This window comes from Cynocephalus volans, chromosome 5, assembly GCF_027409185.1.
Source record: "Cynocephalus volans isolate mCynVol1 chromosome 5, mCynVol1.pri, whole genome shotgun sequence".
NCBI classification, from domain to species: Eukaryota; Metazoa; Chordata; class Mammalia; order Dermoptera; family Cynocephalidae; genus Cynocephalus; species Cynocephalus volans.
In genome coordinates this window covers 52,881,815-52,907,687 of record NC_084464.1, presented here as the reverse complement: position 1 = coordinate 52,907,687, position 25,873 = coordinate 52,881,815, and the positions used below count along the sequence as shown (strand labels likewise).

Sequence of the window (25,873 nt, the reverse complement as noted above, 5' to 3'; positions counted from 1 at the left end):
TGAAACAGGAGAAACTAGGGTGTGAAGATGGGAGTTCCCAAGAGAAATGGGCCCAGGCCTGAAGACTAAGGACAGCTGTTGACAGCGTGTGTGTATGTGTGTGTGTGGGTGGGGGGGGCACGCTAATCCACTTCTGAATCTTCCCTTCCTAACCAATCCCAAGTAGCTTGGGCAGAGGAGGACCAGATGGGGTTGGAAAAGGAAAGAGAAATTTCTTCCATTCTTCTTCTCCCCTCCCCCAATTCCCTGACACCCCCTTCATCTCTGGAGGGGGGTGAGTTCAAAGCCCATTAATGCACAGAGCCCCCCAACCGTTTTGAATCTCCTCACAGGATGTGAACAGGGTGGGATTTGGCCCGGTTGCCACGGCAACTGTGGTGGGAGTTCCCAGACGCTAGGCAACCCTCCTGTGACCCTTCCTGACCTGTCACCCCCGCAACCCATGGACAATGGGAGTGCGCGCTCCAGAGGCCCAGGATGCCTTTCAGTGCAGCCGCCAGCAGCTCTGCCTGCCCCCACCCTGCCTGGCTTAGCCCTCCTGGCCCCAAGTCCAGCTCTCCTCAGTTGCACGCCCAGACCAGTCCCCAAGACTCCCCAGGCCTTCCACCTCCCACAATCTGGTGCATACTTCTCCCAGCCTGCACTGCCCCCCATCGGAGAGACCAAAGCGTATTTGTTGGGTCCCTGGTGAAACCCCCACACACTGGGAGCATTTTCAAACAGGTGAAATCAGATTAGGATAAAACGCAAGGGCAACCTCCAAAGAAAAAATCCATCATATAGGGTAAAATGCAGGAGAGGGGCAATGCAGTAGAAGCATTTTCCCTGGTTAAGGAGAGGGACTGATGGGCAGCCAGTATGTCTATAGTCTAGAGTATTCTTTAGCAGCGGCTGGGGATCACCCACTCTAGCTGGCCAGATGGTGCCTGGTGCAAGATGAGGTTCAACACATGTCTGTTGAATGACTGAATGCTCCAAGGCCTACACACTCCCTGCACTTATTCTCAGGGTAGATTCTCCATGAGGGGGTGAGACTGCAGACCTGGTGAAAGCCCCATGGACAGAGTGGAGGTGCAGGCTGGGAAGAAGGAGCTGGAAGCTGGGGCCTTGAATGCTGAAATGGGGCAGTAAGGCAGAGACCCTTTCTCTAGTCAGACCTGGCCTGGTGGTCAAGCCAGGTCACCCCCAGCCTCTGTTTAAACAAGCTCCCAGTCTGCTTGTTGCATGGAAACAAGGGCCTGCTCTTGTTCCAAAGTGATGTGGCTGCCCTCTTCAGCACTGTTTGTGTCAGCCTAAAGTCCTGTCACCGGCCTGACTTCTGACTTGTCCTGTTTATCCCTCTCTCCTCTGTCAACTCATTACTCTCAAGGGCCAGGGCTGTATTTCCGGGGCTTGTTTACACAGAGCGGAGGGACAGGGACCAACAGACAGACAAACAAAGGGAGAGGGGCTTGGAGACCCCAGGAGGGCACAAGGAAGCTGGGACCAGTGTGTTGTTCACAGACCCACTCCCAACCCCTTCCTCTAGAGTACACAGTTGGTGCAAGAGGAGTTACTTAGGGCTAGCGGGCAATGTTGCTTTTTTATTGTTTTAAGTTGGGAATAAAGTGCTCTTATGTGCTCATCAACAGACATTTATTTAGTACCTACTGTGTTTGAGGCCTTGCTCCCTCCATTTCCCCCTTTGTGGATTTTGTGAGTGGAGCAGAAGCAAAAAGGAAGGTGTGTTGAGCCCTGAACTAGAAACGAGGAGACTAAGATCTAGCCTCAGACTTTAGTGTGTCACTGGACAAGTCAGTGCCTACTTCTGGCTGCCTCACCTGTGCAGTGGGAATAATATTGACCTCCCAGGGTTGGTGAAGCAACTTAATGACACAGTGTATATGAAAGACCCAAAGCACCAAACAGACCAAAGGCATTTGTTTGTCCTCTAAGGACTTCCTGGTTGGGACTGAGAGGGAGGAAGAACCCAAGAGGCCAGCCTCTCTTTCCCATAGTCACCTACCCCACAAATAGGAACAGTTGTCACTGGGGTACCAGAAAGTGTTACCCTTGAAGTTCCCCAAAAGGCTTGTTCCTGTACTGGTGGCCCACAGTTACATTTTAATTGAAAATCTTGTAATTTTAATTTTGCAAGGTTCTTTTCATAGTTTGGAGCCAACAAAACCTTTTTCAAGTCTCAAATATGTTCCTTGGCCCTGGGCACTATGCCCACAGTGAGCCCAAATGGATAAAACAGCCCTCTGCCTGTCTCCAAACCCCACCCCAGTTTATTTGTGAAACAGATATAGGATTTTCCAGGACTTTGGGATATTCCCCAAAACAAACAAGAATAACTGGAATGTGGAATATAGATGGGAAACATGGCTCATGAGCAATGCAGAACCAAGAAACCTGATCAGTACAGACAGTTCTGGCTCTCCCCACCCCAAACATTTCCCTAGTTATCCAGAGATCTGTGTTCACTCTTCACTTAAAGAGATTTTTTAAAAGAAATTTTCCAGTTTTGGTATCTCTTTCACCCCCAGCACATTCAAAAATTTTTATACCTCTGTCTATAAAAGGTGTAGGAGGGGAAGAGCTGGCCATTCAGAATGGGTGGCCTTGGGGACTTGTGCTGGGGTGTGTTTTGTTATTATTTTGATAAAGGATAGGATTTTGGCCTTTGACCTTCTGTTCCCAGCAGATGGCACAGACTCTATGGGTCTCTTCCCCTTAAGAACCTGCTTAGGAAGGCTTGGGAGATGCCAGCAAATGCCCAAGGACCACCTCCCTGGGGAAAGGAGATAAGCCCTTCCTACTCCTGTCTCCACCACTGACAAGAAGATGTGATTTTTAAAGTCCTCAATTCTGTTCACATTCACCTCAAGTCAGTGTGCAGGGGGGACCAAATTGCATCTGGTCCTAACAACCCTGCACTTTAACTGTCACAGAGGCCAGGGCTCAGGGAGGCCCATGACTTGGCCAAGGCCGCCAGCTGGTTAGGGGCTAGCTGGTACTTAACTCAGGTTTCTTCGATGCCTGAGTTAGTGCTGGCTGACCAGCTCAGTGTGGGAGGCGGGCTTCTGATGGTGCTGCTTCCAGTCTGACCTCTGGCTGCAAGGAGTGTGGTGGGAAAGGGCCCCTTTGGGGTTATGGGCTGAGAGTGGGTGGGGAGAGGAGCCCCATGGTGAACCTGGAAAAGAGCAGTGCCATGGAGGGGAGGTGTACACATCTGTGCAAACAGGAGGCAGGGGTAGGAACACTGGGTGGGAAGGTGCACGCAGGAACCCTTGCACACTATTTTCCTGCATTCCCAGCTGGGTCTCCAAGGGCCAGTGCCACCAGCAGTGATGGGGGGAGCAGAGTCAAATAAGGGAAGGAGAATCCCAAGGCCAGGGCTGGCTGGGCTGGTTCTCCTGAACTTGTCAGGCGTGATTCTCTCTTTTTTCCCCGATGGGGCCAGGACCTGGGGCCCCTGCTCTGTCATCACCTAGCTAGGCTCCCCACCCTAGTGCCTCTTGATCCTCAGACAGGCTGGTCTTGAACTCCGGAACTCTGCACTTCAGGGTGGAGATGACGGGGTGGGGGTGGGGGGAACCACAGACAAGGGTTCCCAGTATGAGCCCTAAAAATGGAGGCCTGTCCTTGCCTACCTCTCTTGGCCTTCTCCCAGCTGCTTTGGTCCCTGGTGCCTGGAAGATTAATTTCTTCACAGCATGGATCAGGGGTCTGGGCAGACTTAGTCCCCTCTAAAGGTGGGGACTGTTTTACAATACAAATAAAGTGAAGATACCCTTGGGTGCACAGCACTCTCCTTCTTACCCTGTTAATTTAGCCAGTTTCCTAGCGGGCGTGCAGGCAGAGAGTGGAGGCGCCCACCCACCCAACATGCAGCCTCTCAAGCCTGCTGCCCAGTCGTCTGTCTGTCCTTATGGTACTTCTGGGTCTGTTCCAAGCTCCGTGATCTCAAGCCCCACTGAGTCCCACTTCTCTTTCTTGAAAATGCTGTGCTCCCCCAGGCTCAAGGTGGCCACCAGAATGGGAGGGCAGAGAGGGGGCCTCTGGAGGCAGAACCATCTCAAGAATGTTAGAGTGAGGCTGCTTAGCAGGAGCAAGGGGCGCCCAGGTGGTCAGGAAGGAGTAGGATGAGGTCTGGCACGGTCCTCTCCTCTCCCCAGCAGGGAGGAGGGGCACTAGCTCCTACCTGTTGCTGCTGGAAGTGCAGCAGCTCCGCAGGGCTCATCTCGCCGTTGCTGTCTGCGCCTGTGGCTGCGTCCCTGCTGGCGCCGCCTCCAGCCGTGCCCACAGCCCCAGCCCCGCCACTGCCATCGGCCTGCCCGGAGAGGCTGCCCACGCCATTCTGACCAGATGGAGCCGACCTGATTGTCTCCGAGGCGGATTCCACCATCATGTCGCTCTAGCGGGACCTGGAGGAGCAGGAGGAGGAGGAGGAGAGACACGGGGGAGGGGCTGAAGCTGGAGGCTAGATGGGCAGGATGGGTTCCAACCTGGGCAGCAACCAATGCCTCCCAACAACACAACCACCTCCAATACCAAACACACTACTTCCCCCACCCCCCACCCCTGGTCCTGGGACATCTCCTCCTCAACTTCCCAGAGGCCACTCCTGGGACCCCTCGTGGGATGCAGCCCCTTCCAATATGACCCCTCCCACAGGTCCGGAGTAGGAGCAGCTCCAGACTGAAGCTGAGGAATACCCCTGCTCCACCCCACCTGTCCTCGACTTTTAATGGACCTGGGGCAGGGGAAGGAGGGGAGGAGACAAAGCCCTTGCCCTGCCCCCTGGGCTCCTAAATCAGTTTTGGCCTCTTCCTCCAGCCAGGATGTTAAGGGGAGAGGGAGAGGGGCATCAGCTGGGAGCTGGCAGGCGAGAGCCCTGCAAGGAGGTAAGGGCAGATGAGCTATTCACTGGGGGCCCACTATATTGCGACCCCTCCCCTGTACCTGTAATGGACTTTGTGTTTATTCCTATGTAGATAGAGAGTTTCCCCAGGGCAGGGCCTCCTTCCCCAAGACACAGAAGGCCCTAATCAATGTTTGCTCTATAAAAAGATGGCTGCCACTAGCCCAGCACCTTCTGGGAGCCAGACCACCCTCATCTGGGCTTGAAGGCATGCACTGAAGGAAGCCCTGGTCTCATTTTCCATCTTCTGTTCTAAAGCACTCAGCCCAGTGCCTGGCCAAAAGTAGACCTTCAATAATATTTACTCACTGTCTACAGGCAACATGATTCCGCCTCACAAGAACTGTGGGAAAGTTATTATCACGCCAATTTTACAGATGGAAAAGCTGAAGGTCCAGAAAGTTAGGTGACTTACCCAAGGCAAAGAGTCAAGATCTGAATCTGCCCCCCCCCCCCGCCCCAACCAATAAATGTGTCTCAAGGAGTGGCTGAAACATGCCCAGAAAGAGAGGGTGTGTTTGGGATGGTCAAGGGCAGTGAGGAGAAAGCAGAGGCCTGAGCTTCTTTCCCCAATGCATGGAGATCCCAACATCTCAGGGGCTTGTACACACAGACTCTGATGAAGATGGGCAACTTTAGTGTGCAAAGCTGTTCCCAAATTCTGGGGTTCCCCAACTACCCCCCAAGCCATTGTCCCTTGACTGTGGAACATGGATTTCAGTCAAACAGGACGTGGTTGGTATCTACCACTGACTTTCAACACATCTTAAATTTCCTAAACTCAGTTTCCTTGTCTGTTGTAATATTTGATCACAGCCTCTTAGAGTCCTTTGAGGAGTAAATAAAACAGCATATAAAAGACACCTGGCAGAGTAAGCCCCAACGTTATCAGCCTCCTTCTCCACCTACCCTAATGGTAAGGGTGAAGACCCTGAGGCTCAGAGAGGTCAAGGACTTGGCCCAGACCACTGAGATCATCAAGGGGTAAAAACCATATGAGCATCTAGCAAGGCCCATGGAAGCCAGCCATCATTCCTTCCTCCTTCTTGATCCCTTTTGACCTGGCAGACCCTACAAACTCATGGTCTCCCTGACCCAGCTGGTTGATGAAAACCTTGCAGGTAGCAGATTAGAGAAACTGCAGGAAGAGACTGTAGTGTTATGTCCCTAGTTCCCTCCCCAAGGCAGCAGCACCCACCCCTAAATCCTCTCCTTTCACTCAGTAGAACTCTTTTTCCCTCACTCTAGGAAGCCACTTGCTCAGATTTTATCCCTGCTGGAAGCAGAGAGCATAGGAGTGTGAGGGTATTAAGGGTGTGTGTGTGGGGGTGTGGGGGGGGCAACAGAGCTGCTAAGGGTCCACTGGGAGCCACATCACTGCTCCCATGGTCTTTCTGTGTCTATGACTCTGGATATCCCTGTCCCAGTAGGTTTGTGTGGCCTCATGTCTGAATTTCTCCACACATTCCCAAGGGCTTGTTCTCCCCCTCCCCTCTACCCCCTCTGCAGCCCCTCCCACTCCTGGGTTCTGGGAGGAGCTGGGCCAAGAGTGAAGGCGAGGATGGGAGTGATGGTTCGGAAGAGATTGAGCACTCAGTCTCAGGCCTTAATGGCCGTGTCAGCCTCAGGGCTAGTGGCTGCCAAATGATGGATGGGGTGGGCGCCATCCTCCATCGGCCAGAGCACAGGGCTCCAGCCCCCTCCCTCCCTGAAACCTACCAGCAAGTAGCCTATAGGAGCACCTTCCCCCTCTCAGGCCGGGGCCTCAGCTACAAGAGGGGCATGGGGAGACAGCAGGGGTCCACTCAGCTCTCCCTCTCCTGCAACCCTAGCCCTGCTGGAGGTGGAGAGCAGCTGCCCGCCCTGATTCCAAGTCCAGCTTCTTTGAGATCTGAGAATGCCTGAGCCCCAGGGGACAAAGACCAGAGCCTCAGGGGTGTATTCGTGCACAGGAGAAAGGAAAGAACCTGGCAGTTACTTCCCTGGGGTAAGGGAGAGTGCTCCCCTTCCAACACTCATAGAAACACCACAAAGTTGTAGATGAGCAAGTTTGAAAAAAGGGCGGAAAAAGGAAGAAGGATGCAAACAGAGGTGTCCCTTTCTTTTCTTTTTATTAGGGGGGGGGTTACAGAGCAACACCCAGTGAAAAACATAATTGCTGAAATGTGGCATGTAATAATAGCTATTCAAGGGCTGATCATTCATATTAAACAGGGTGAAGCAAGCCTCTCATTTGCATGCTTGAGATTATATGCATTTGAAAAGTCATTTCCGCAGGGTGTATGAATGGCATTAATTCCCACGTGGCACATTCTGCCCCCTCCCAAGCTGGCTGATATACACCCGTACACCTCCTTCCATGTTCCTGTCCATGAACAATCCTCCTCCCTAAACCTGCATGGCAGGCACACCCAGGCCATCTCTGATCTTCACCTCTGTCCTGGGATACCTGCCCTCCAAGGATGAGCACACTAACAACCTAATGCCCCTGCCTGCCTCAACACAGGGTGTTGCAATGGCACTGGGGTACTCCCTGCTCTGTGAGTGAGCAGGCTCTGGGTGCCTGGGGCCCAGCCAGCTAGGGGTGGGGTTGGGTGGGGTGGGGTGCTGGGTACAGGCCTTGTTATCAGTGCCCTGTAACTACCAGTGCGTGAGGGAGGAAGCCACTGTTCATGGGAGAGAAGGCAGAGGCCTGGGCTCTGCCACAAACCAGTTGTAAATCCTTTGACTTCCTCCTTCTCTGGGACTCAATTTCCCCACTTCTATGTGTAGAGGTGGTCTTGAAAGTCTCTTCTGACTAGGGAGCTCCAAGAGTAAAACTCCCTAGTCCAGCATGTCAATATGAAGCCGCAGTATTTCAGTGGCTAGTAGGAACCACGGAGGGTCTATCAGAGTCACAGCTATAGTCCCTCCCCAATAAAAAGAAAAAAAGGTCCACAATGTGAACCTGAGCTTCCTGCTGTGGTACTGGTGGTGCACCCTCCAAGAGCTCCCTCCTCCCTTCACTCCCATCCTTCTGCCTTCTCCACACAACTGTCCCCTCCCCATCCATGCTACTGCTCTAGTCACTCACTTTCTCAGCAAGGAGCAGCTGAACATCTGCAGAAAAGAGGAGAAACTTTGGGAATTAGACAGTCTGGTTTCAAGGCCCAGCTGTGTGACCTTGGGCAAGTCACTGGGCTGCTCTTTCTTCCTCCATATAAGTTGGGGGGCGGGGGAGCAGGTATCAGAAGTCTTTATAGGATCGTCTAAAACTGGAGCTCTCATCCACCTAACCCAGCCTTCCCAGACCCCTCTCCTACCACACGCTGAGGTCAGTGGAGAGAGCAACGGAAGCCGAGTTACTTGGGTGGTCCGGGATTTCTGTCTGGGGCTCTGGTCCTGCACTTAGACAGGTCCTAGTCTCTCATTTCTCAGGGTTCCCCCTGGGGAAGCCAGGGCACCTCCAAGCCTTGGCCAAGCCCCAAGGCTCCTGCAGACGACTTCGGAAGGAAGGAAGCCGGGTCAAAGCCACAGTCACCTCTTCCGCTCTAGGGGAGTCTGCGGGTCGCTAGGGGTTCCCACTTCCCCTGAGGCTCCTGGCTCTTCGAAGAAGTCTGGGGAGGGCAGGGGCGCGGGCAGGGCGCAAGGAGGGACGCCCTCGGAATTCACCCGGTCCGCCCCGTCCCCTCCCTGGCCGGAAGTGACGAATTTTACCCACCTTGGGGCCAGAGGGGTAACCCAAGAGCTGGGTGCTTTTTGGGGTGGCGAAAACAGACGGGGGAGCCCCACACGCGGAGAAACCTTTTGTGCCTTTTTGTGGGCCCATATGGCGTAGCAAGTATTAATTACTGTGGCTTTTTAATTAACAATCACTTAATCTGAGCCGTAACATTTGCCACGACACCCTGTGCCTCGCCGCGAACCTGCGCCGCCCGCCCTGCCAACTCATCAATTAATTTTTATTGACGTTTTCTTCCCCAAACAGGCACAATACCAGGGTTTTCCAATTAACACCTCCGCGAACTCTAATTAGTGCAATTAACAGACTGATGGATGCACGGATTTTACCCGCGAGGGAGGGAGAGAGAGGGGGCGGGGTAGCCCCCAGCACGCTCTCTGGGCGAATGTCCCCGCTGGGCGTACACGTGCACGCGCGCAGCTGGAGAGGGGACGCGCCCCCAGCTCTTAAGGGAGGACACTGGTGGGGGTCTGACCACACGCAACCTGTACCCAGAGCAATGGTGGCAGTTGGAGTTCAAATAAGAAGACATCATTTCCAGCTCTCTGGACACCTATAGTCTAATCAGGGAGATAGCATGACACTGGAATTTGGGAAACTGGAATCTAGTGCCCGTTCTATCACCAACTTGCTGAGTGACTTGGGGGAAGTTAATTCCCCACCTTCTCTCTTCTAGTCCGGGGAGAACCGCACTAGATGTAGCTATTTTATAATTTAGAACTCCAAGAAAGATCAGGAAGCAGACTGCAGCAAAAGGCAAATAAAACTCCTTAAACTGTATCATGGAGTAAAAGGAGGGGGGAATAATGGACCAAAACCTTAAACTAGAGAATTGCAAACTTGAATACATCAGAATCACCTTGGAGAGTTTTTTAAAACACGGATTGCTGGGCCCCAGCCCCAGAGTTTCTAATTCAATAGGTCTGGAATGGGCCTGATAATTTGCAGATCTAAAAAGTTCCCAGGCGATGCTGATGCTGATGCTGGTTGTCCGAGGCAACAGGGCTCCAATGGTGAACACTTACTTTAGTTATGAGCTTCCTGGTAGCCAAAACTAGATGATCGATCTCCAAAGGCCATACATTCATTCAACATGTATTTGGGGCCCTATTAAGCTAAGCATGGAGGATCCATGTGCAGCAAACTGAAATGTGGTCCTTACTGAACAAGCCAGTGCAATAATATCCTAGATGGTTTGACAGGTATGTGTAAAGGACTCAGCAAGGGCAACTGGTAATAATGGAGGTCAAATCCTCTTTGCTTTTTCTAGGTAAGTCTGGCATTTACCTTTTTGAAAGTTTAGCCGCTCGTGGAATTTGGGCCACAAAGTCATTCTCTCCTCTCTCCAGTGGCTGGCTAGGAGCATATTTCACCAGCAATGACCTTTCATCCATTCACTGGTTCAAAGAATATTTAAGCACCTCCAATGTGCCAGGCTCTGAGTATGCAGACCAGAATAGAATAGGTCACAGGCCCTGCTGTCATGGAGATTATGTTCCCATGACTGGAGGCAAATGATAAATAAGTACACAAATAAATAGATAAGCTCAAATAAGATCAGTTCTATCAAGTGTAAGTACAGGGAATAAGTGGGGATCTAATTTAAATGGAAGCGGGCAGGGAAGGCCTGCTTTTTTGAGGAAATGTCATTTATGCTTAGATATAAAGGTTGAGTAGGTATTGGCCAGGCATAGTGTACACTGAATGCAGGGGAAACAGCAAAGGCCCTATTCAACAAAAGAGAAGTCACCAGTTTCAGACTTTTCCAGAGCTAAAAGTCTTTGAAATGGATCATTTCTTAGATTATATAAAAAGACACACATGTGGGTATCACATAGAACACAGCATGAGTGAGGACACCTTATATTTCCTTCTTTCTCCTTCAATTCCCTTCTTTCTACCTATCCTGCTCTCAGATCTTATTTGTGTCAAGGGACATAAAGCAGAGAGCTTTTCGCAGCAATGAGCACTGGCCCTACAAGTAACTGAAGGATGCTTCTCAATCCAAAGGCCCAGGGACTGTCCTCCCCCATTCAGCTCTGGCCCCAGAGGCCCATTGGCTTCAGCCTGCCCGTGAGAGGAGAGCTCTAGGGCAGCAGCCACTTTGGGCCTTGGCCTTACTTAGCCAGTCACTAAATTTGCCATCCTACCTGCTAACCCTTCTCTGGCCTCTTATTACCTTCATGACATTGAGCAGTGAAATCACCTGTCTGAAACTTGGTTTCCTTATCTGTAATATGGGGCTAATACCAATAAACCTTCCCTCCAGGGTTACTGTGGTATCAAATAAAACACACCGCAAGAAGATGTAGTACTTACTATAATTATGGAGACCTCGAATGTCCTGCTACAACCCAAATCTCAGAGGGCTATGGTTGATCCCATAAAATTGATCCCATCCTCTTCTCCCAGCCCTTGGTTCAGTACTTGAAGTGAGGCAGAACCCAAGGGTTAGAATGTCGCCATAGCTCCAAAATAGGTCCCCAAACCAGAGCTGGGTGATGTGAGTCACACGACTACTTGGCTCTCTGATCAGGCCAGCAGTTTCTCTCCCCAAGCCCAAGGGACCCTCTGAGTTCCAGGAGAAGCTTAATCCTTCTTCAACCCCCTGCCTTCCCTGTACTTTGGGTCTCTCCCTTGGTGGGTCAGAGGCTGGCACCTTAGGCTTCTTTCTGCACTCCCACCTCTGCCTGAGTGCCTGGCCTGAGATTCTCGGTAAATGACTTGTGACACCCTAGGAACTGCTTGCCCCAACTCTAGGAAACATTCAAGGCCTCTTCATAGCACAGAACTTCAGGGCTCGGGGGGCTTAGTACAACTGGCAGGGTGAGGACATGCTTAAGAGGTTGCGACAAAGCCTTTGATTTGGAAGGCGAAACACCATCCTGTGCTGTCTGTCCCAGGTTCTCTCCCAAGTTTCAAATAATTGTTTCCTAATCCTAAAAGTAACAGACATCTTGATTGAAATTTTGAAGGAAAAAAAGTATTAGAAAAAATATAAAGTACCCATAATCCTACCACCCAGAGATCTAGCCTTTTGGTATATACCCCTTCCAGGCAATCCACTTTCACTCTCTTTTGGCTTATAAACATTTAAAAATGAAAACTTTTAATAATCTGTAGATGGTCATAATCTGTAGATGGTTTGAATTTTCCTATTTTTCACTCACCATTTACTATCATAAGCATTTCCACATGACATCAAATATTTTAAGCAACGGTTTTTAATGGTCACATAGTTGCTTGAATGGGCTGCATGTTCCAGAATTCAGTTAACCAATCCCCTAGAGTTAGATATCTAGGCTATTTATTACCTATTTTATACTACGACTTCATAATAAACACCTTTGTGGGAACAGGATACTTTACATTTTTGGCTATTTAACAACTAGGATACATGTTTAGAAGGTGGAATTGCATATTTTAATGCTCTTGATATATTTATTCCTTAATTGGGTCAATAAAATTTATACCAATTCTGCCCTCCCTTCGGCAACATGCCCATGTCTCAGAAGATTCACAAGCCTTCACCTTTTTAGTGATTTCCCTCCATTCTCCTCAGCTCTTTCTCCAGGAGATTCTCAGATCCAGCATGAGGCATTCAAAACTCAACACTACAGACCCTGTCAAATCTGGGCACATAGCTGGGTGGTGGGCCTTTACCTAAGTGGGTACTAGGGTCTGGGCAAATAGAGGAGAATAAAACACAGCCATTGCTTTTGGGGGACTTACAATTTGGTGGAGGATAAAGAGAGACACATGGGCAGGTAAGTTTACCTTCTAATACACCAGAATTACCTCGGGAGTGTTAAACAAACAAACCCATACCTAGGCCCCACCCTTGGTCAATTAAATTGGACTCTCTGGTGAGTGGGACACAGGCAAGGATATTTTAAAAAGCTTTTCCAAGTATTCTAAGCTTCAAGTGCAGCCAGGGTTCAGAACCTCTGCCCTACACAACACACATACCACTTTACAAATGTTATGTATATAGACACTGGAGCCTGGAGGGAGAGGGAGTACTCTGGAAAGGCTTCCTGTAGGAGGTGACTTCTGAGCTGAGTCACAAGGCAGCGAGGCCTCAGCACACAATTCCTGAATATATTTTATTCTTAATAACAACCATGCCACTCACAGAAAGCCCTTTCCCATACTCTATGTCCGCCCTATTCTTCATACAATCTTGTTTCACTTTGACAGAGGAAGGAACCACACTTCAAAGATGCCAAGTGACTTGACAAGGTCACCTGGCTGCTAAGTGGTTGAGCCAAACTGAAACCAGATGGCTTTTCTGACTCTCAAACCAGTGCTCTTCCCTGCATCCCACCTCAGAGGTGGCAAGGCCCAGAGGGCAGTCACTCTGGAATTTCTGTGGAATCCAAACCTCTCCCCACCACCACCACCGCCACTACATCTCAGTTTACCTTTTACTGGCTCCAGACCCAAAATGCTCCCACCAGGCCCTGGCAAAGTGACCTCTCTAAACACTCCTTCCGAACTAGCATGACCAAAAGGGAGAATTAACAATAAAGGGGAAAAAAAATAGAAAGAGAACCAAAGATCCCACTCCATCTCATTAAGAAAGTAAACATAAGAGCCATCTAAGTGTCTAATTAAGCTTCTAATTAGTCCCTGCTTGTTACTAATGCAAATTAGATTACTCCGCTTAACTACAGCATGTCCACAACACCCTTGTTAATTGCGGCCTTTTGAAATTAAATTACTCCCTAATTAGCATATCAAAGCCATTGATTCTGAGCTGGGAAAGATGAGGGCAAGAGGAGCCTAATGCCAAGTTTGGTTAATCAGAGATGGCTAATTAAATAGTGACGTCTTACTTGGGGGGCCTGTTGGTTAAGGGGTAGGGGCAACCTGCCCAGGGCCAGGATGGCCATCTGGAGCCTGGTTCTGTTAGTGCCCTTGGCACCAGGGGCTCCTGTGGGCTCAGGAGCTCCAGTGGGCCTGGGATAAACCACTAGGCCCGGCCTTCCCTGTTTCCCTGGCTGCTCTGCCCAGCTTGCCCCTGACATGTCCTGGCCCTTACTTTTGTCTCCCCATATGATTTCTAGGTGTGGCATTCACAACGATCTCAGGCATCAATTCAGGAGCATCCAAAATATAGCCACATTCAAGTATGCAAAGATTCAGCATCCTTCCACTTTTCCAAGCTGAGTTCCAGAAAGGTGATTTCTGTCTAGTTTTTCTCTAGTCACCACATGTGGTTGCAATCTTGGAAGAAAGCTCCTCCTCCCCCAACAAAAAGTACACAAAGAGAATAAGTTTGGGGGACAGGTAAAAGGCTGATGACTTTCATATACTTTTATCCCTGCTCACCTGGGCAGGGATGGCCTGGTGTCAGCTTGGAACAAGTCCCAGGAGACACAAGGCTTTATCATTTCCTCCATGGTAGAAAGAAGGGAAAAAGTATTCTCCACCACCATCAGTTCTTAAGCAGCTGTGTGGGAATTAGATTTAGGTCAGGGCATCCTTGTAGGTCTTCTCTAAGCTCTTGATGTACAGACCCTGCAGAGTCTTTCAGACATGGCCCCCCTAGATTTTCCTTGAAGAATATTGGGGACAGGTGAATTTCCATGTCAAAGCTGCTAGCCAAAATGTCTTCAGGGTCTAGGCTGGTCACCTAGAGGGCCAGGAGGGCACAGGAGGCAGCTGCCACTCAATCCCAGTCTATCCTTACCACACAGAAATGCAGGCTCAGTGCTGACAGGGTCTGGGTTTTTCAAAAGAAGTTGAGTGGAGATATTTATGTGAAATTTACCATTGTAATAAAACCATGTGTGGGTCAACAAAACTCAGCAAGGGTGAAATTGGTCAATTTCTGACCTCAGCCCTTATGGTCAGCATTCCAGAAAGGCAGGTTCCAGTTAACATATGACCCTGGGCAAGTCACATCACCTCTCCGGGCCTGGCTCCTTCACCTCTCAAATGAGAGTAATGATTATCACTATCTGGAGGATCGCTCAGGGCTGTTGTGAGGATTAGAACAAGAAGGTACTTGAACCTGCAAAGCATAGTTCCTCAGCCAGGGTCTGGTGACCACCTAGTTCTATCTGCTACACCCCCCTCCCAGATTTCCTTATGTGGATGTCTTCTAGAATCTTCTTTCCCCATCTTCCATGCAGGAGGCAGGGCGAAATGTCCTTGAATACGCTGAAGTCTTGTTCCTGCAGATGCCTGGCCTGGTGTTGGGAAGCTAGGAGGTACTATACACCTATGCCCTCTGCCCTACAGCAGCCCTGGAAGAAGCAACAGCTCCTAAGTGACTCTTCTAAAAAAAAAAAAAAAGAACAAGAACAAAATCCTGATGGCTAAGAGGTACCTAGGTTGGTCCTTCTGTTCCCTCCTCCCCCCAACTAGGACGGAGTCTGAACCCAGCCCTCCTCCTCCATTCCCCTTCTCCAAGTTTCTCACGAGTAGCCCCTGGAACACACAGCGTCAGGGCCAAATTCCCAAAAGGTGAGATTTTGCTTATTTAAAAAGAGATCAAACAGGGCCCAGGGTAAAGGAAATCTCCCTGCCCCCCACCTCAGAAAGGGTGAATCCCACTCAGTACCCAGGCCACCGGTGTCCATCCAAGCCAACCTGGGCAAAGGGTCCCAGAGCAGTGCTGTTATTTTAGAAAATAAGTGAAATTAAAAGCATGGCAGAAAAAGAGAAATGGAGGAAGAGGGTGGCTGTCCTGGTGTTAGGGGGAGGGGGCATGGAGGCGCGCAAGGGCCAAGCTGCAGCCTGCCTCCCAGAGCTCTCTCTCCCAACGAGATTCAATTAATTGATAACAGAAGGCATCAAATTAATTTCTGGAGGATGTGAGATTCTGATGAAGGGAAATCTCATTGGTGGGGATCGGGTGGGTGGGGGCGGGCAGCACCCCTTTTAATCAGGTTCTACTGCCTAATTGGGAAGGAGGAGACTTGCATGGGTCCCAGGGTACCCTGCCCTGAGCTCTACAGCGCCTCTTTCCGGAAGCAACTGCGGAGGCAGTAGGCTCGAGATGCTGTCGGAACAAAGAGGGTGTGCATTGGATCTTCAGGTCAGGGAGAGGGGACTGCGGGTGCTCCCTCACTAACTAGGTTAGGAAAACCAGGGCCCAGAGAGAAGACGGGTCATGCCCAGGCCACAGAGCGAGTTAGGAAGTTGGTGCCCCTCATGGTGTACCCTTGTGAGTCCAGACCCTGTTAACCACTCAGACATATGAAGTCATATCTGAGTTAAGAGGGTGCCGCACATGATGGTGTGGGCAGCCCTCACTGTGGCTAAAAGAACCACCCCCTCTTCCAGCGTTCCCCACCCAGGCTGGCCATGCTTCGCACTGGAAAGGCGCTGTATCCCGGAGCTCAAGTCTCAGATTGGTGCGCTCTCAGGAGCTCAGGAAAATGCTAGTTGGGGAAGTGAGTGCGCTCAGCTGGGAGGGGGAACAGGTCATCCTGCCTCTCTGTGGGAAATCCCAGAGGCTTTCTAAAGGAGGGATTCTCCCAGTGGACCAACTCTACACCCTTAACATGGCCCGACCATTGGCAGTGCCCCAGTTCCAATCCAGGGATGGGGAAACCTCAAGAAGCCCGGAACTCTGCTCCCCAAGTGCTTACAGCAGTTGCCCATTGCTGGGTTTCCCACAAATCCCGATGTTCCATCTCTCTCAGAAATTCGCCCCAGCCGCACCCTTTCCTTCCAGGACTCGAATGTGCATGTGCACAGGGAACCCCTGAAGCAGAAGAAGAATTATGCAGCTACTCTCTTTTGGACCAACCTCTTTAGGCCTGGGTCTTCTAGAAATGCAGAGCTGGGGAAATGAATCTGAGGGAGCCCCCTCAGGGCTGTCCCCTTGAGGAAAGGAGAACTGAAGCCCCCTTCCTGGCTAACCTCCCTCCCCCAGGTTCCCCTTCACAGGAGGAGGCCCTCCCAATGACTCTTCTGGCTAACACACAAGTCCTTTCTCAGCTGGGGTGTGTCAGGTCCTAAGCTACCTCGGGTGGCCAGTACCCACTGGAAAGATCGGCACTCTGGCACTTGTTCCATTTCTGATTTTCCAAGTTGCAAGCAAGTCACCTCTCATTTCACCTCTTGTTTGGGTCTCTCCCATGTGTCCCTGCACAGTAGGTGCTCTATAATGTTTGTAGAATGGCTACAAAGCAAGTCGCCATCATTTTGCCACCTCCTTCCTGCCAGTAGGAATTCTAGGTAACTTCCACTCCCAACAGCTCTGCCTACCTGAACAAATGCTGGAGGGTCTCTATTCCACACGCTCTGCTTTGTTACCGTCTAAGGAAAACTCACCATCTTGCCCCCCCCACCCCCATCAACATGGTGGCCCAGGACAGGTGTCATCAGAACCAACTCAAGTGGGAAAGGGAACACCATTTCCCTTTATCTTGTACCACCAACCTACCCCACCCACCCTAGGCCGCTGCTGGAGAGGCCCCTCTTGGATAGAGGATGGGGTCCAGGGAGGTGGGCAGAGCAGCTGGAATTTGGGGCACAGGCACATGGCTACTGCCTCAGATGGAAAGAAGAAAGGTGCAGGGCTCTGCTGGAGGGACAGCCAGGAAAAGACCCTGGTTCTAGGAGGAGTCTTGGGACCAGGGATCAAGGCAAGGGGGAGCTCAGGCCAGGCCCAGACTGGCCAGCTCAAGCAATGCACCACAGAAACTCTGACTCCATGGCCCAACACCCTGTGGTCTTGTCCAGATGTACACCTTTTGTGCCAGGAACTCTTGCTTTCTAGCTCAAGCAGGTGTGCCCCGAGTCCAGGCTCTGGAAGGGCCCAGGAACTGCATCTCACAATACCACTGCATCAGCAGCCACAAAGTCTATAGGAAAGAGGGCTCCCGCTGTGATCCCTACCAGCTTGTCCGAACTGGCAGTGGGCAAAGGCGACTGTTTGTATTTCCATGGAGTGTCCTGGAAGGTAATGCAGAAAAGAGCCAATGACTTCAAACTCAAGGGATGTTTCTTTTTGCTTTTCTGAGATGATCCAGTCCGTGGTAGGTCCTAAACTGGTCTGAGACTCGCTGCCAAATGTCTTCCTTATGGCTGTGTAGGCTAGGGTTTCCAAACCCTGGGAATCCCCCTTTTTTGGAGAGAGGGGATACCAGTTATTTTTCCTCCTCTGCATTCTGGAGAATTCTCTTCCACTTATATTTGTCTCCATGAGCACCTCAGGAGTGCCTGGGGGATACGCCAGGGTTGTATGCAGGTAGGAAATGCCAGATCCTGAATCCAGACCCTCCCTCAAAGGAAGAAAGGAATGGAAGATACAGCCTTCACATAGAGGAAAGAGAGGAGGCCTAGGCCAGGCTTGTGAAGGGGGCAGAGGGTTGTAGCAGATCCTCCCATCCCTTCCTTTCTCTCTTTCCCACAGCAGGGGCTCAAGCCCTACTGGTTGTACTGGGATTCAGGAGCCTCACATTTTAGTCCTAGCTCTGCTACTAAGTAGCTGTGTAACCTCAGACAAGTCATCTCTTCTCTCTGGGCTTCATTTTCCCAACCCATAAAATGAAGGTTAATACTCCAGTATTTCCAGTATTCAGCTCAACATGTGGTCTGGCAGTGGTGGTAAACTAATAATAAAAGCTATCCCTTGATCAGCACTACCATGCGCCAGGCACCATGCTAGGTCCTTTACATCTGCTCTCTCATTCAGTAACCAAGCTGACTCTTTAAGGTGGGTATTACTGACCTACTTCACAACAGAAGAAAATTGAGGTTTGAAGAGCTTAATTAAGTTCCCCAGAGTCCCATCTCTACTGCCAAGTTCCAAAGCCTTTTCCATCCTGACACAGGTTTTGCCCTGGGGAGGCCAGAGTTCCTTGCCCTGGGCTCAGAGTTCTGGAACCAAGTCTGAGAAAGCCACTTCAGCCAATGGAGCCTCAGAGTCCTGTGAAAAATAGTATTTGCCCTGCCTTGGTCTGGGGAAGCTGGGAGAGTGGTAAGATCTGAAAGGAAACTGTGAGGAGTTCTTTGGACAGAAGAAATTATTTCACACAGTTCAGGTTAGAAGACATTGTGCCTGCTTGGGATGGGAGTGGAGTGGATTGTATTACAGCTGGAGAGACAGGAAACTGCCAAGGCAGTGGGGCATTGGAAGGGTTAAGATGTAGGGAAGGAGGGGGCAGCTACCCAGCCGAGAAGGCTTCTTGGGGAGATGACCCTTCCCTCCTCTTGCACCTCACACTTACCCTCTGAAACAGATGCCCTGCTCCACCTTTCTCTCCCTGAAGCGATATCTTATTTATCTCTCCTAACCCAACAATGTGATGTGAGGTCCAGAGAGCAGACCCCAGTCTTCATCACTTGGGTACCCCAGTACCTGCCTGGGACCTGCCCAGACACAGTAGGGGCTTAGCAAGCACTTGGGGAATTACTAGATCAAAAGAAAGCTCCCCCTCCACCAGTCCCCCTACTTCCCTCCCTGCAAGGAAGAGGTGTGTTTGGAGTAAGGGCCCAGCAGGATATGCACATTCCTGGCAAGAAGGGACCTACCTGCCTACAGCCAGAAAGGAAGTTTCTGGCCAAAGGAAGAGGAAGGGAAATGGGGGTGTCTAGGTGTGAGGAAGGCACCTACACAGAAAGCAACAGGGGCAGGTCCTTTGCAAGCTGGGCCCAGCCTGCGCTGTTCCTGGCATTCTCTAGTATTGGTGTCAGGCCTCTCTTTCCCTCCACAGGGCTCAGGGCTTCCCCAACTCCATAACTCCTGGGAAACTTGCCCAGGACTGGGAGAAGAATAGAAAACCCCACCCAGGGGCCCAGTGCTTAGTGTCAGGAGAGAAGGTTCTTGTCGACTCCCCCAACTTACTGCCAAGCCTGGGACTGGGGTATAGTAGGGCCCAGCAAGAGATTCGGACCTCAACATGGCCCAGGAGGGGTGGGCGGGGGTAACACACAAGGACATCTCCTGTGCATGCTACCTTGACCCTCTGACTAGAGTGAAAGTGACATCACACTGGGAGCCCTACAAAGCACAGCCTTTTGAGAGACTCAGATCCAAGGGCCCACAGGAGCCAGCAAGTCATGCAGGTACCCACAGCACAGTCCAGGTGTCCTCCCTTCAACCACCAAGCGACAGACACCCAGAACCCCAGGCAAGACAAAGTTTCTCAAGCTGGAAAAAAAAAAAAAAAAAAAAAAAAAGCCTGCAGACTTTTCCCGCAGCCGTTTTCTGCGAGGGTAGGCGGGCAGAGGTCATCTGAGGACGGTGGCTCCCCTTTGGGCAGCTCAATCCCGGCTAGGCCCGGCCTTTGGCCCCTGCACCAACCGCTGGTTCCCCGGAGCGTCGGGGGACTCGAAAAGCCGGGTGCCCGAAGGGCATGGCGGCCAAAGGGCCCTTCAGTCCCTGTTCGTGTGGAAAGTGAGCTACTGGGCTGGATGGTGGGACGGATGCAGACCCGTTCGCAGCTACCCGGCGGCCGTCTGGGCGATCCTGCTGCTGCTCCTTCCTGCGTGGGCGAAGGGGGCACTCGGACCAACCATAGCGACTACCCCTCAAGCTGCGCTCCCGCGACCCTCAATCCCAGACCCAGTACAATTCGGTCTGGGACTAATCCAGGCGGGTGCTCTGAAGCAGGGGTGCAGATGCTGAAGTTCAGGTAAAAACCCGCATTGGCCAAAATGCTCCCGGGCTTTCCTCCGGGCCCCCACCACTATCCTCAGCTCCAAGCACCGCGATCAGCCGGCGGGGAAACCAGGTGCTGGATGCTAGACACGCGGTGAAATAGATGCCTTTAACCCCAGACGCCGAGTGAGCAAAGAAACTGGCCATGCGGGGGTCGGCATGAGACGTCGGGGGTGCAAAGGGAGCAGCAGGTCGCTCTCGGGCTCAGGGTATCTGGGTTCCCATGCCCTCTTTCTCCCAACCTAGAGTCGGGGGTGGGACGCGGGTGTGTTCACGAGGTCGCCCCAGTTCGCGGAGAGAGGGAATCCGCCGCCGTCAGGGCCTCGGCCTTCGCCTCACAATCCGCGTCCGGCGAAACCACACGGTCCTTTACGAGGACGCCCGCATTCTAGCGCCACCAGCTCTGCTCCGGGGCAGCCCAAGGAAGTTTGTGCTGACGGGGAGCGTGAGGCTGGAGCGCCGCCGGGGTAGCCGCCGATCAGAGAGGTGTTGTGGGGGCTGTCCAGGGGAGACACTAGAGTACTCAGTCTGGGGGGTGGGGTCCTGCTGGGTCTCTCCGGGACACTCTTCCCTGGTGGCCTCCGGGTCCCTCTGCCGCCCTCTTTCCCCCCAATACATGGTGGGCAGGAGCTCTCCCCAAATGGGGTGAGGAGAAGTATCGGCCAGATCGCTCTCCCAACTTCCAGCATCTGCGCACAAAATCACAGGGGGCATTTCCAGAAGCTCCCAAGTTCCCAAGAAGTTTTCCGCTCTATCTCCGAGCTGACTGAGGGATGGGGGAAAGGGGTTGACTGGTCCGGGCACTTCCGAGGTACGACTTCAGCAAGATGAGTCCCTTCCTCACTCGAGGCGACGCGGCGGCTGGGACGGCCGTTCCCTGCCACCTCCTCATACCCCCTCCCCGGTCCATTCGCCTCCAGCGCATCTTGGGGAGTCTGTACAGACTGGGGTTGGGGGAGCCCACTTCACTTCACTTCCCTTCCCAGCTCAGGAAACTCTGGGCCGGGAAATATTCTTTGTCTGACTCGGGGCGGGGAGGGGGTCGCGCCCCCTTACACCCCATTCCCAGCGACCGGCCGGGAGGGGGCGGGGCCCAGATTCTTGGGGAAGGGCGGGCCTCAGTGGCCTCTTCAGCCGCCCCTCTGACCGGCCTCCGGCTGTCCCCCTCCCCGCCGCCCAGCCGTAACCCCCACCTGTTCCCAAGACACCTCCGGCCCGCAGGGGCCGGGGGCGGGGTGTCGCGGCTGCGCTGGGTCAGTGCGCCGCGGCCGGCCCTGGCTGGAACAAAGTGCGCCGGCCCGGGCCCGGCTCCTCCCGGCGCCCGGCGCGTCTCCGGCGGGCAGTTTGCAAACACAAAGTGAGCCAGTGAGCGGGCAAGAGAGTGCGCGAGCTTGGGAGTTGGTCAGGTCGCCGGCCCAGCCCCCACCCGCGTCCCCGGGACCGACCCGCCACCTACCTGTCCCGCCCGGCTGCTCCGTGCGGGCTCCGGCCCGTCAGCCCGCGCGGGGCATGGGGCTCGCTCCGGTTGCAGCCCGGGCCCGCCGCCGCCCGCCGGGGCTGCCCCTCCGCGCCGCCCCGCGCCGCGCAGCTCCCTGGCGTCCTCCCTGCGCGACGCGCCGACCGCCGCGCGCCTTAGCTCCGCTGGGGCATCGCACTTTGTGGGCGGCTTGGCTTGCTCCGGCTCCGCTCCTCCTTCCCGGTCCTCCCGCGACGCTCGTTAGCTCGCTCCGGCTCCCGGGCTCCGGGACCCCGGCGTCCCCGCCCCCGGCCCAGCCCTGGTTCCGGCCTGGGCTCCACCCCGCCGTGCGGCCGCCTGAGCCGCGCCCTCCTCGCGGGCTGGGGGTTCCGTCCCGGCTGCCGGCCGCACTGTCCGGTCCACAGGGGCGGCCGGCCCCGGACTCCGAGGGGCTGCGACTGAGCCCGGGCTGCGAGTGGCTGCGAGCCGGCGGCGCGCGGGCGGGGCGGGAAGGGGCGGGGGAGGAGGAGGGGTAGAGGGAGAAGGAGGGAGCGCGCGGAGAGCGAGGGAGGAGGGAGTGAGCGGGCGAGCGGCGGAGGGAGGGGAGACCAACTTCTAGTGCTACCATAATTCGCCTAAAGCAGGTGCAGCAACTTTCGGCCCGCAGGCAGCCTACCGCGAGCAAGAGAAGACCACGTGGACCAAACTTTAGGCGAGGAAAAATAGGGACATGGGGAGAAGACGTGGGGCTGCGGATCTGAAAAAGGGGGTAGGTGGAGAGACTCCAGGGATTCACCCTGGTCTGGGACTAATCCTATGGCACGCTTTGCAAACCCCGGCCTTTCCCTAGAGTCTGGAGGTACGGCCGAGTGCTGCTCCCACACGGTTCACTGGTTCCCGGCGGGCTGAGCCGGGCGCGGGGAGTGGCCGGGAGCTCGGAGCCGACGTCCGGCCGGGGCCCTGCCTTGTCTCTTTCCTGCTCCCCAGTGCGTGGGGGCTGGGGGTGGGCTTTCTGAACCGGGGTGGGGGTGGGGGGTGGCTCCTTCTGGGCTTTGTGAACCGTCACCCCCGGGCGCACACTGGCTCCCTCTGCGGAAGGGGAATTTCCCGTAAGGTGCCATGCGAACTAGTGAACTAGGGGCCCTAGGCCGGATCCACGCGGGCAAGGCGAAGTGCAACGTTGAGGCAATTATCCGGATAAATTAGAATGTAAACAAAACTTGGTGTCTCTGAATACCGCTTCTGCCCGGAAGCATTGGAAGGATTGTAGTGGTGGCGGTGGTGTGTATTTGGGTTGGGATGGGTAAGTCCGGGTGAGGAAAGGCCCACGATGCCAGGGGAAGGGCTATGCCGGTAGCAAATGCCCCACTCAGAGACCCATGGAAATCTGAACAAATCCTCCCTCTCACTCTCCACAACCCGAAACATCTCTGGTCTGTCTGTGTGCATTGAGTGTGGTGGGGAGAGGCGAGGGACTCCTCAGGGATCCTCAAGGAGTGCCCTGACCCAGCCTAGTGGTGCCCGCTCCCCAGGACCAAGGAGGTCCTGCTGTGGGATGAGAGTAGGCAGGCAATGACTCTTGAAGGCTCTCCTGGCCCCAAATCATCTGAGGCAGGTGGACAAGGGATAAACACATGACACCCCATTGGAGTGTGAGCTGCAAGGACGTTGCCTGGGGACAGATTTCTTAGACGAGGCCCTTCCAATGAGACTTGAAAGAAAAGGGATCTCATAGAGGAACCCCCTCTTGGGTTGTTCTCGATCGCTTATTCTGTCCCTTTTCTGGAGGTGCATTAAGTCAGTAATTGTAATGTTAGTGACACCTGACCAGGTACAGATCTTATGTATTTGCCCTATTGGGGAAGTATGACAGGCATCCTTAGGTCCTTTTGGATGTCTAGGTGTGAAATAGGTGGGGGAGGACTCTAAGTGCCATTAATTTGGCTATTACACTGTCCTTTCTATTGTAGCAATAGCATTAAGAGTAAAACAACAGCTAACATTTGAGTTGTGCCACATGCCAGGCGTATTAACTCATTTAATCTTCACAATAACCTGAGAGGTATGTAGGTCTATAATCTCCGTTTCGTAGAGTAGGAAACAGGCAGAAAAAGGTTAAGTCAGTTGCTCAGGCTTACACATCTGGTAAATGATGGAGCAGGCTTCCAACCAGAGCCACTTAGGTGAGGACAGGGAAGAAGCTCATGGAGGTCTTTAAAGTGGCACTGCCTGTTTGTGATTATGTGAGGAGGGGTATGTTGTGGGGGGAAGGAAGCCCTTGGTAGTATGATCTAATTTATCTTCTGTGGAGAGCCAGCTTTGGTGGAAGTCGTGGTGTATGGACAGCCTTGGGCCAGGCCAGCTGGGCCAATGACCATGCCCCACAGCCCTTCTTCTCATCCTTCCTGCAGTAAAGGCTGATGGTGGGGTGATAACTAGGGACTTTGGATACAAAAGGGGATTTCTTCAGGGAGGAGGTGGAATGAGGTGATCTCCAATGGGCTTCTCTAGCCCTAGCTGGTTCTCATACCCACTGAATCCTTTTCCTATCACCTTCCTGCAGCAGTTCTCCATACCTCACACGTGGGCTCACTTGCTCTCAGGGATTTCCCTGGGAAATGTTTTTGCTTTCATTTCAGTTTACCCCTTGTCTCCAGGCCAGCTCAGTTCTCAGCACCCTGTGAGTCACAGTGGAGGGCCCAAGGGAATCGAAAGACCCTGTTTTGTCCTTCACCTAATGGGCATTTTAGTGAGGAAAACAAAGCCTTGCCAAAGAAAGATGCAAAACTATTTGCCCCCAAATCAACAAAAGCCAGTCTGAAGCCCTTCCTCCTGGAAGCAAGAGCTTCGTGGGAAGTTTTGAAAGAGTAGTCCTTGGCTCCTGAGTGGGAGTGACTGGGGCCAGGGAAGAGGATCCTCTTTCTTTCCTTGTTCCTTCACAGGAATCAGAGCAGGTGCAGGGGCTCTGGCCTGGCTCTACTGGGGGTCCATGGCAAAGAGCACTGGGGCCAGAGTCAGGCAGCCTCTGTCATTTCCCAGTGCGTGACTTGGGCAATTTACATGATGTCTGAGCCTCAGTTTCCTCACCCACAAAACTGGAAGAATGCCTCCTCAGGTGATTGGGAGGATTGCATGAAAAGATGGACAAAGCATCTAGTGTGGTGACCTATTTATCGAGTGCTTTCCATAATTGCTGCTTTTCCCTTTTGTGAGACCATTTCCTCACTTCAAAACGAGGAATACTGACCTAACAAAGCTGTAGATCATAGGAGATGCTAGTGATTAAATGCCTGCTGTGTGCCAGGCACTTGAATAACATGCTGTTCAGCTTCATCCCCCCAGGTTGGTGGTTCTTTTCCCCATTTTACAGGGGAGGCTCAGAGAGGTCTGGTCACATAGCTAGGAAGTGGTACAGCAAGGACTTGCTCCTCTGAAGCAGATGCCTTTTCCCCGGGTCACCTGCCTCCCTGTTATGGGGATGAAGTGGACTAATGGATGAGATTGTTCCTAGTACCAGGCCTGACACTGGGGGTGGTGGGGGTGCGGTGTGTATCTAGAAACATTAGTCTCCTTGTTTCCATAGTCCCAACACACCTAGGCCCAGTTATTTTATGTTTCCATTTATCTGACTGCTTGAATCTTACATTTTTTTTTCTTGAAAACTTTTTTTATTTATTAAGTTATAAAGCTTTATTAGCATAATATAGCAACTCCACCCCAACATATATACCAACAGAAATGCATACACTGGAATAGTATGCTGCCTATTCGATGCCAACTCTTGGCAATTGTCATCAACAGTGGAAGAGGTAAATAAATCACGGTCTTCTCATATGTGGGCTAGTACTTGGCAATGAGAATGAACAAACCATTGCCACACACAATAGCATGGAGAAATCTCCCAAATGTGACATTGAGCATTGAAGCCAGACACAAAAGAAAACACATGGTATGATTCTATTGATCTGAAATTTAAAAAGCAGTCAAATTAATTGATAGTGTTAGAACTCAGGAGAGTGGCTACTATGGTTGGAGGAGAGATTGGGAGGAGGCGTGAGGGGGGTTCTGGGGGTCTGGGAATTATCTGTCTTTTTTGAATTTGTGAGTTGGTTACATGGGTGTGTTCACTTTGTGAAAATCAATAGAGCTGTCTGTATACTTGTG

General features: G+C 52.5%; 1 protein-coding gene across 7 annotated transcripts in view; it reads right to left on the bottom strand.

Moving 5' to 3' along the window:
* FOXP4 (forkhead box P4) overlaps window positions 1–21,815 on the bottom strand; it is a 50,324-nt gene extending 28,509 nt beyond the window's left edge. For all 7 annotated transcript variants that reach the window (XM_063096167.1, XM_063096168.1, XM_063096170.1 and 4 more), the window contains exons 1-2: window positions 21,710–21,815; window positions 4,187–4,409 (exon numbers count right to left, since the gene is read on the bottom strand). In XM_063096167.1, the coding sequence (XP_062952237.1) occupies window positions 4,187–4,393 (207 nt within the window). In that variant the 5' untranslated portion in view covers window positions 4,394–4,409; window positions 21,710–21,815. The remainder of the gene's footprint in view (window positions 1–4,186; window positions 4,410–21,709) is intronic.
* Window positions 21,816–25,873: the final 4,058 nt, after the last annotated feature.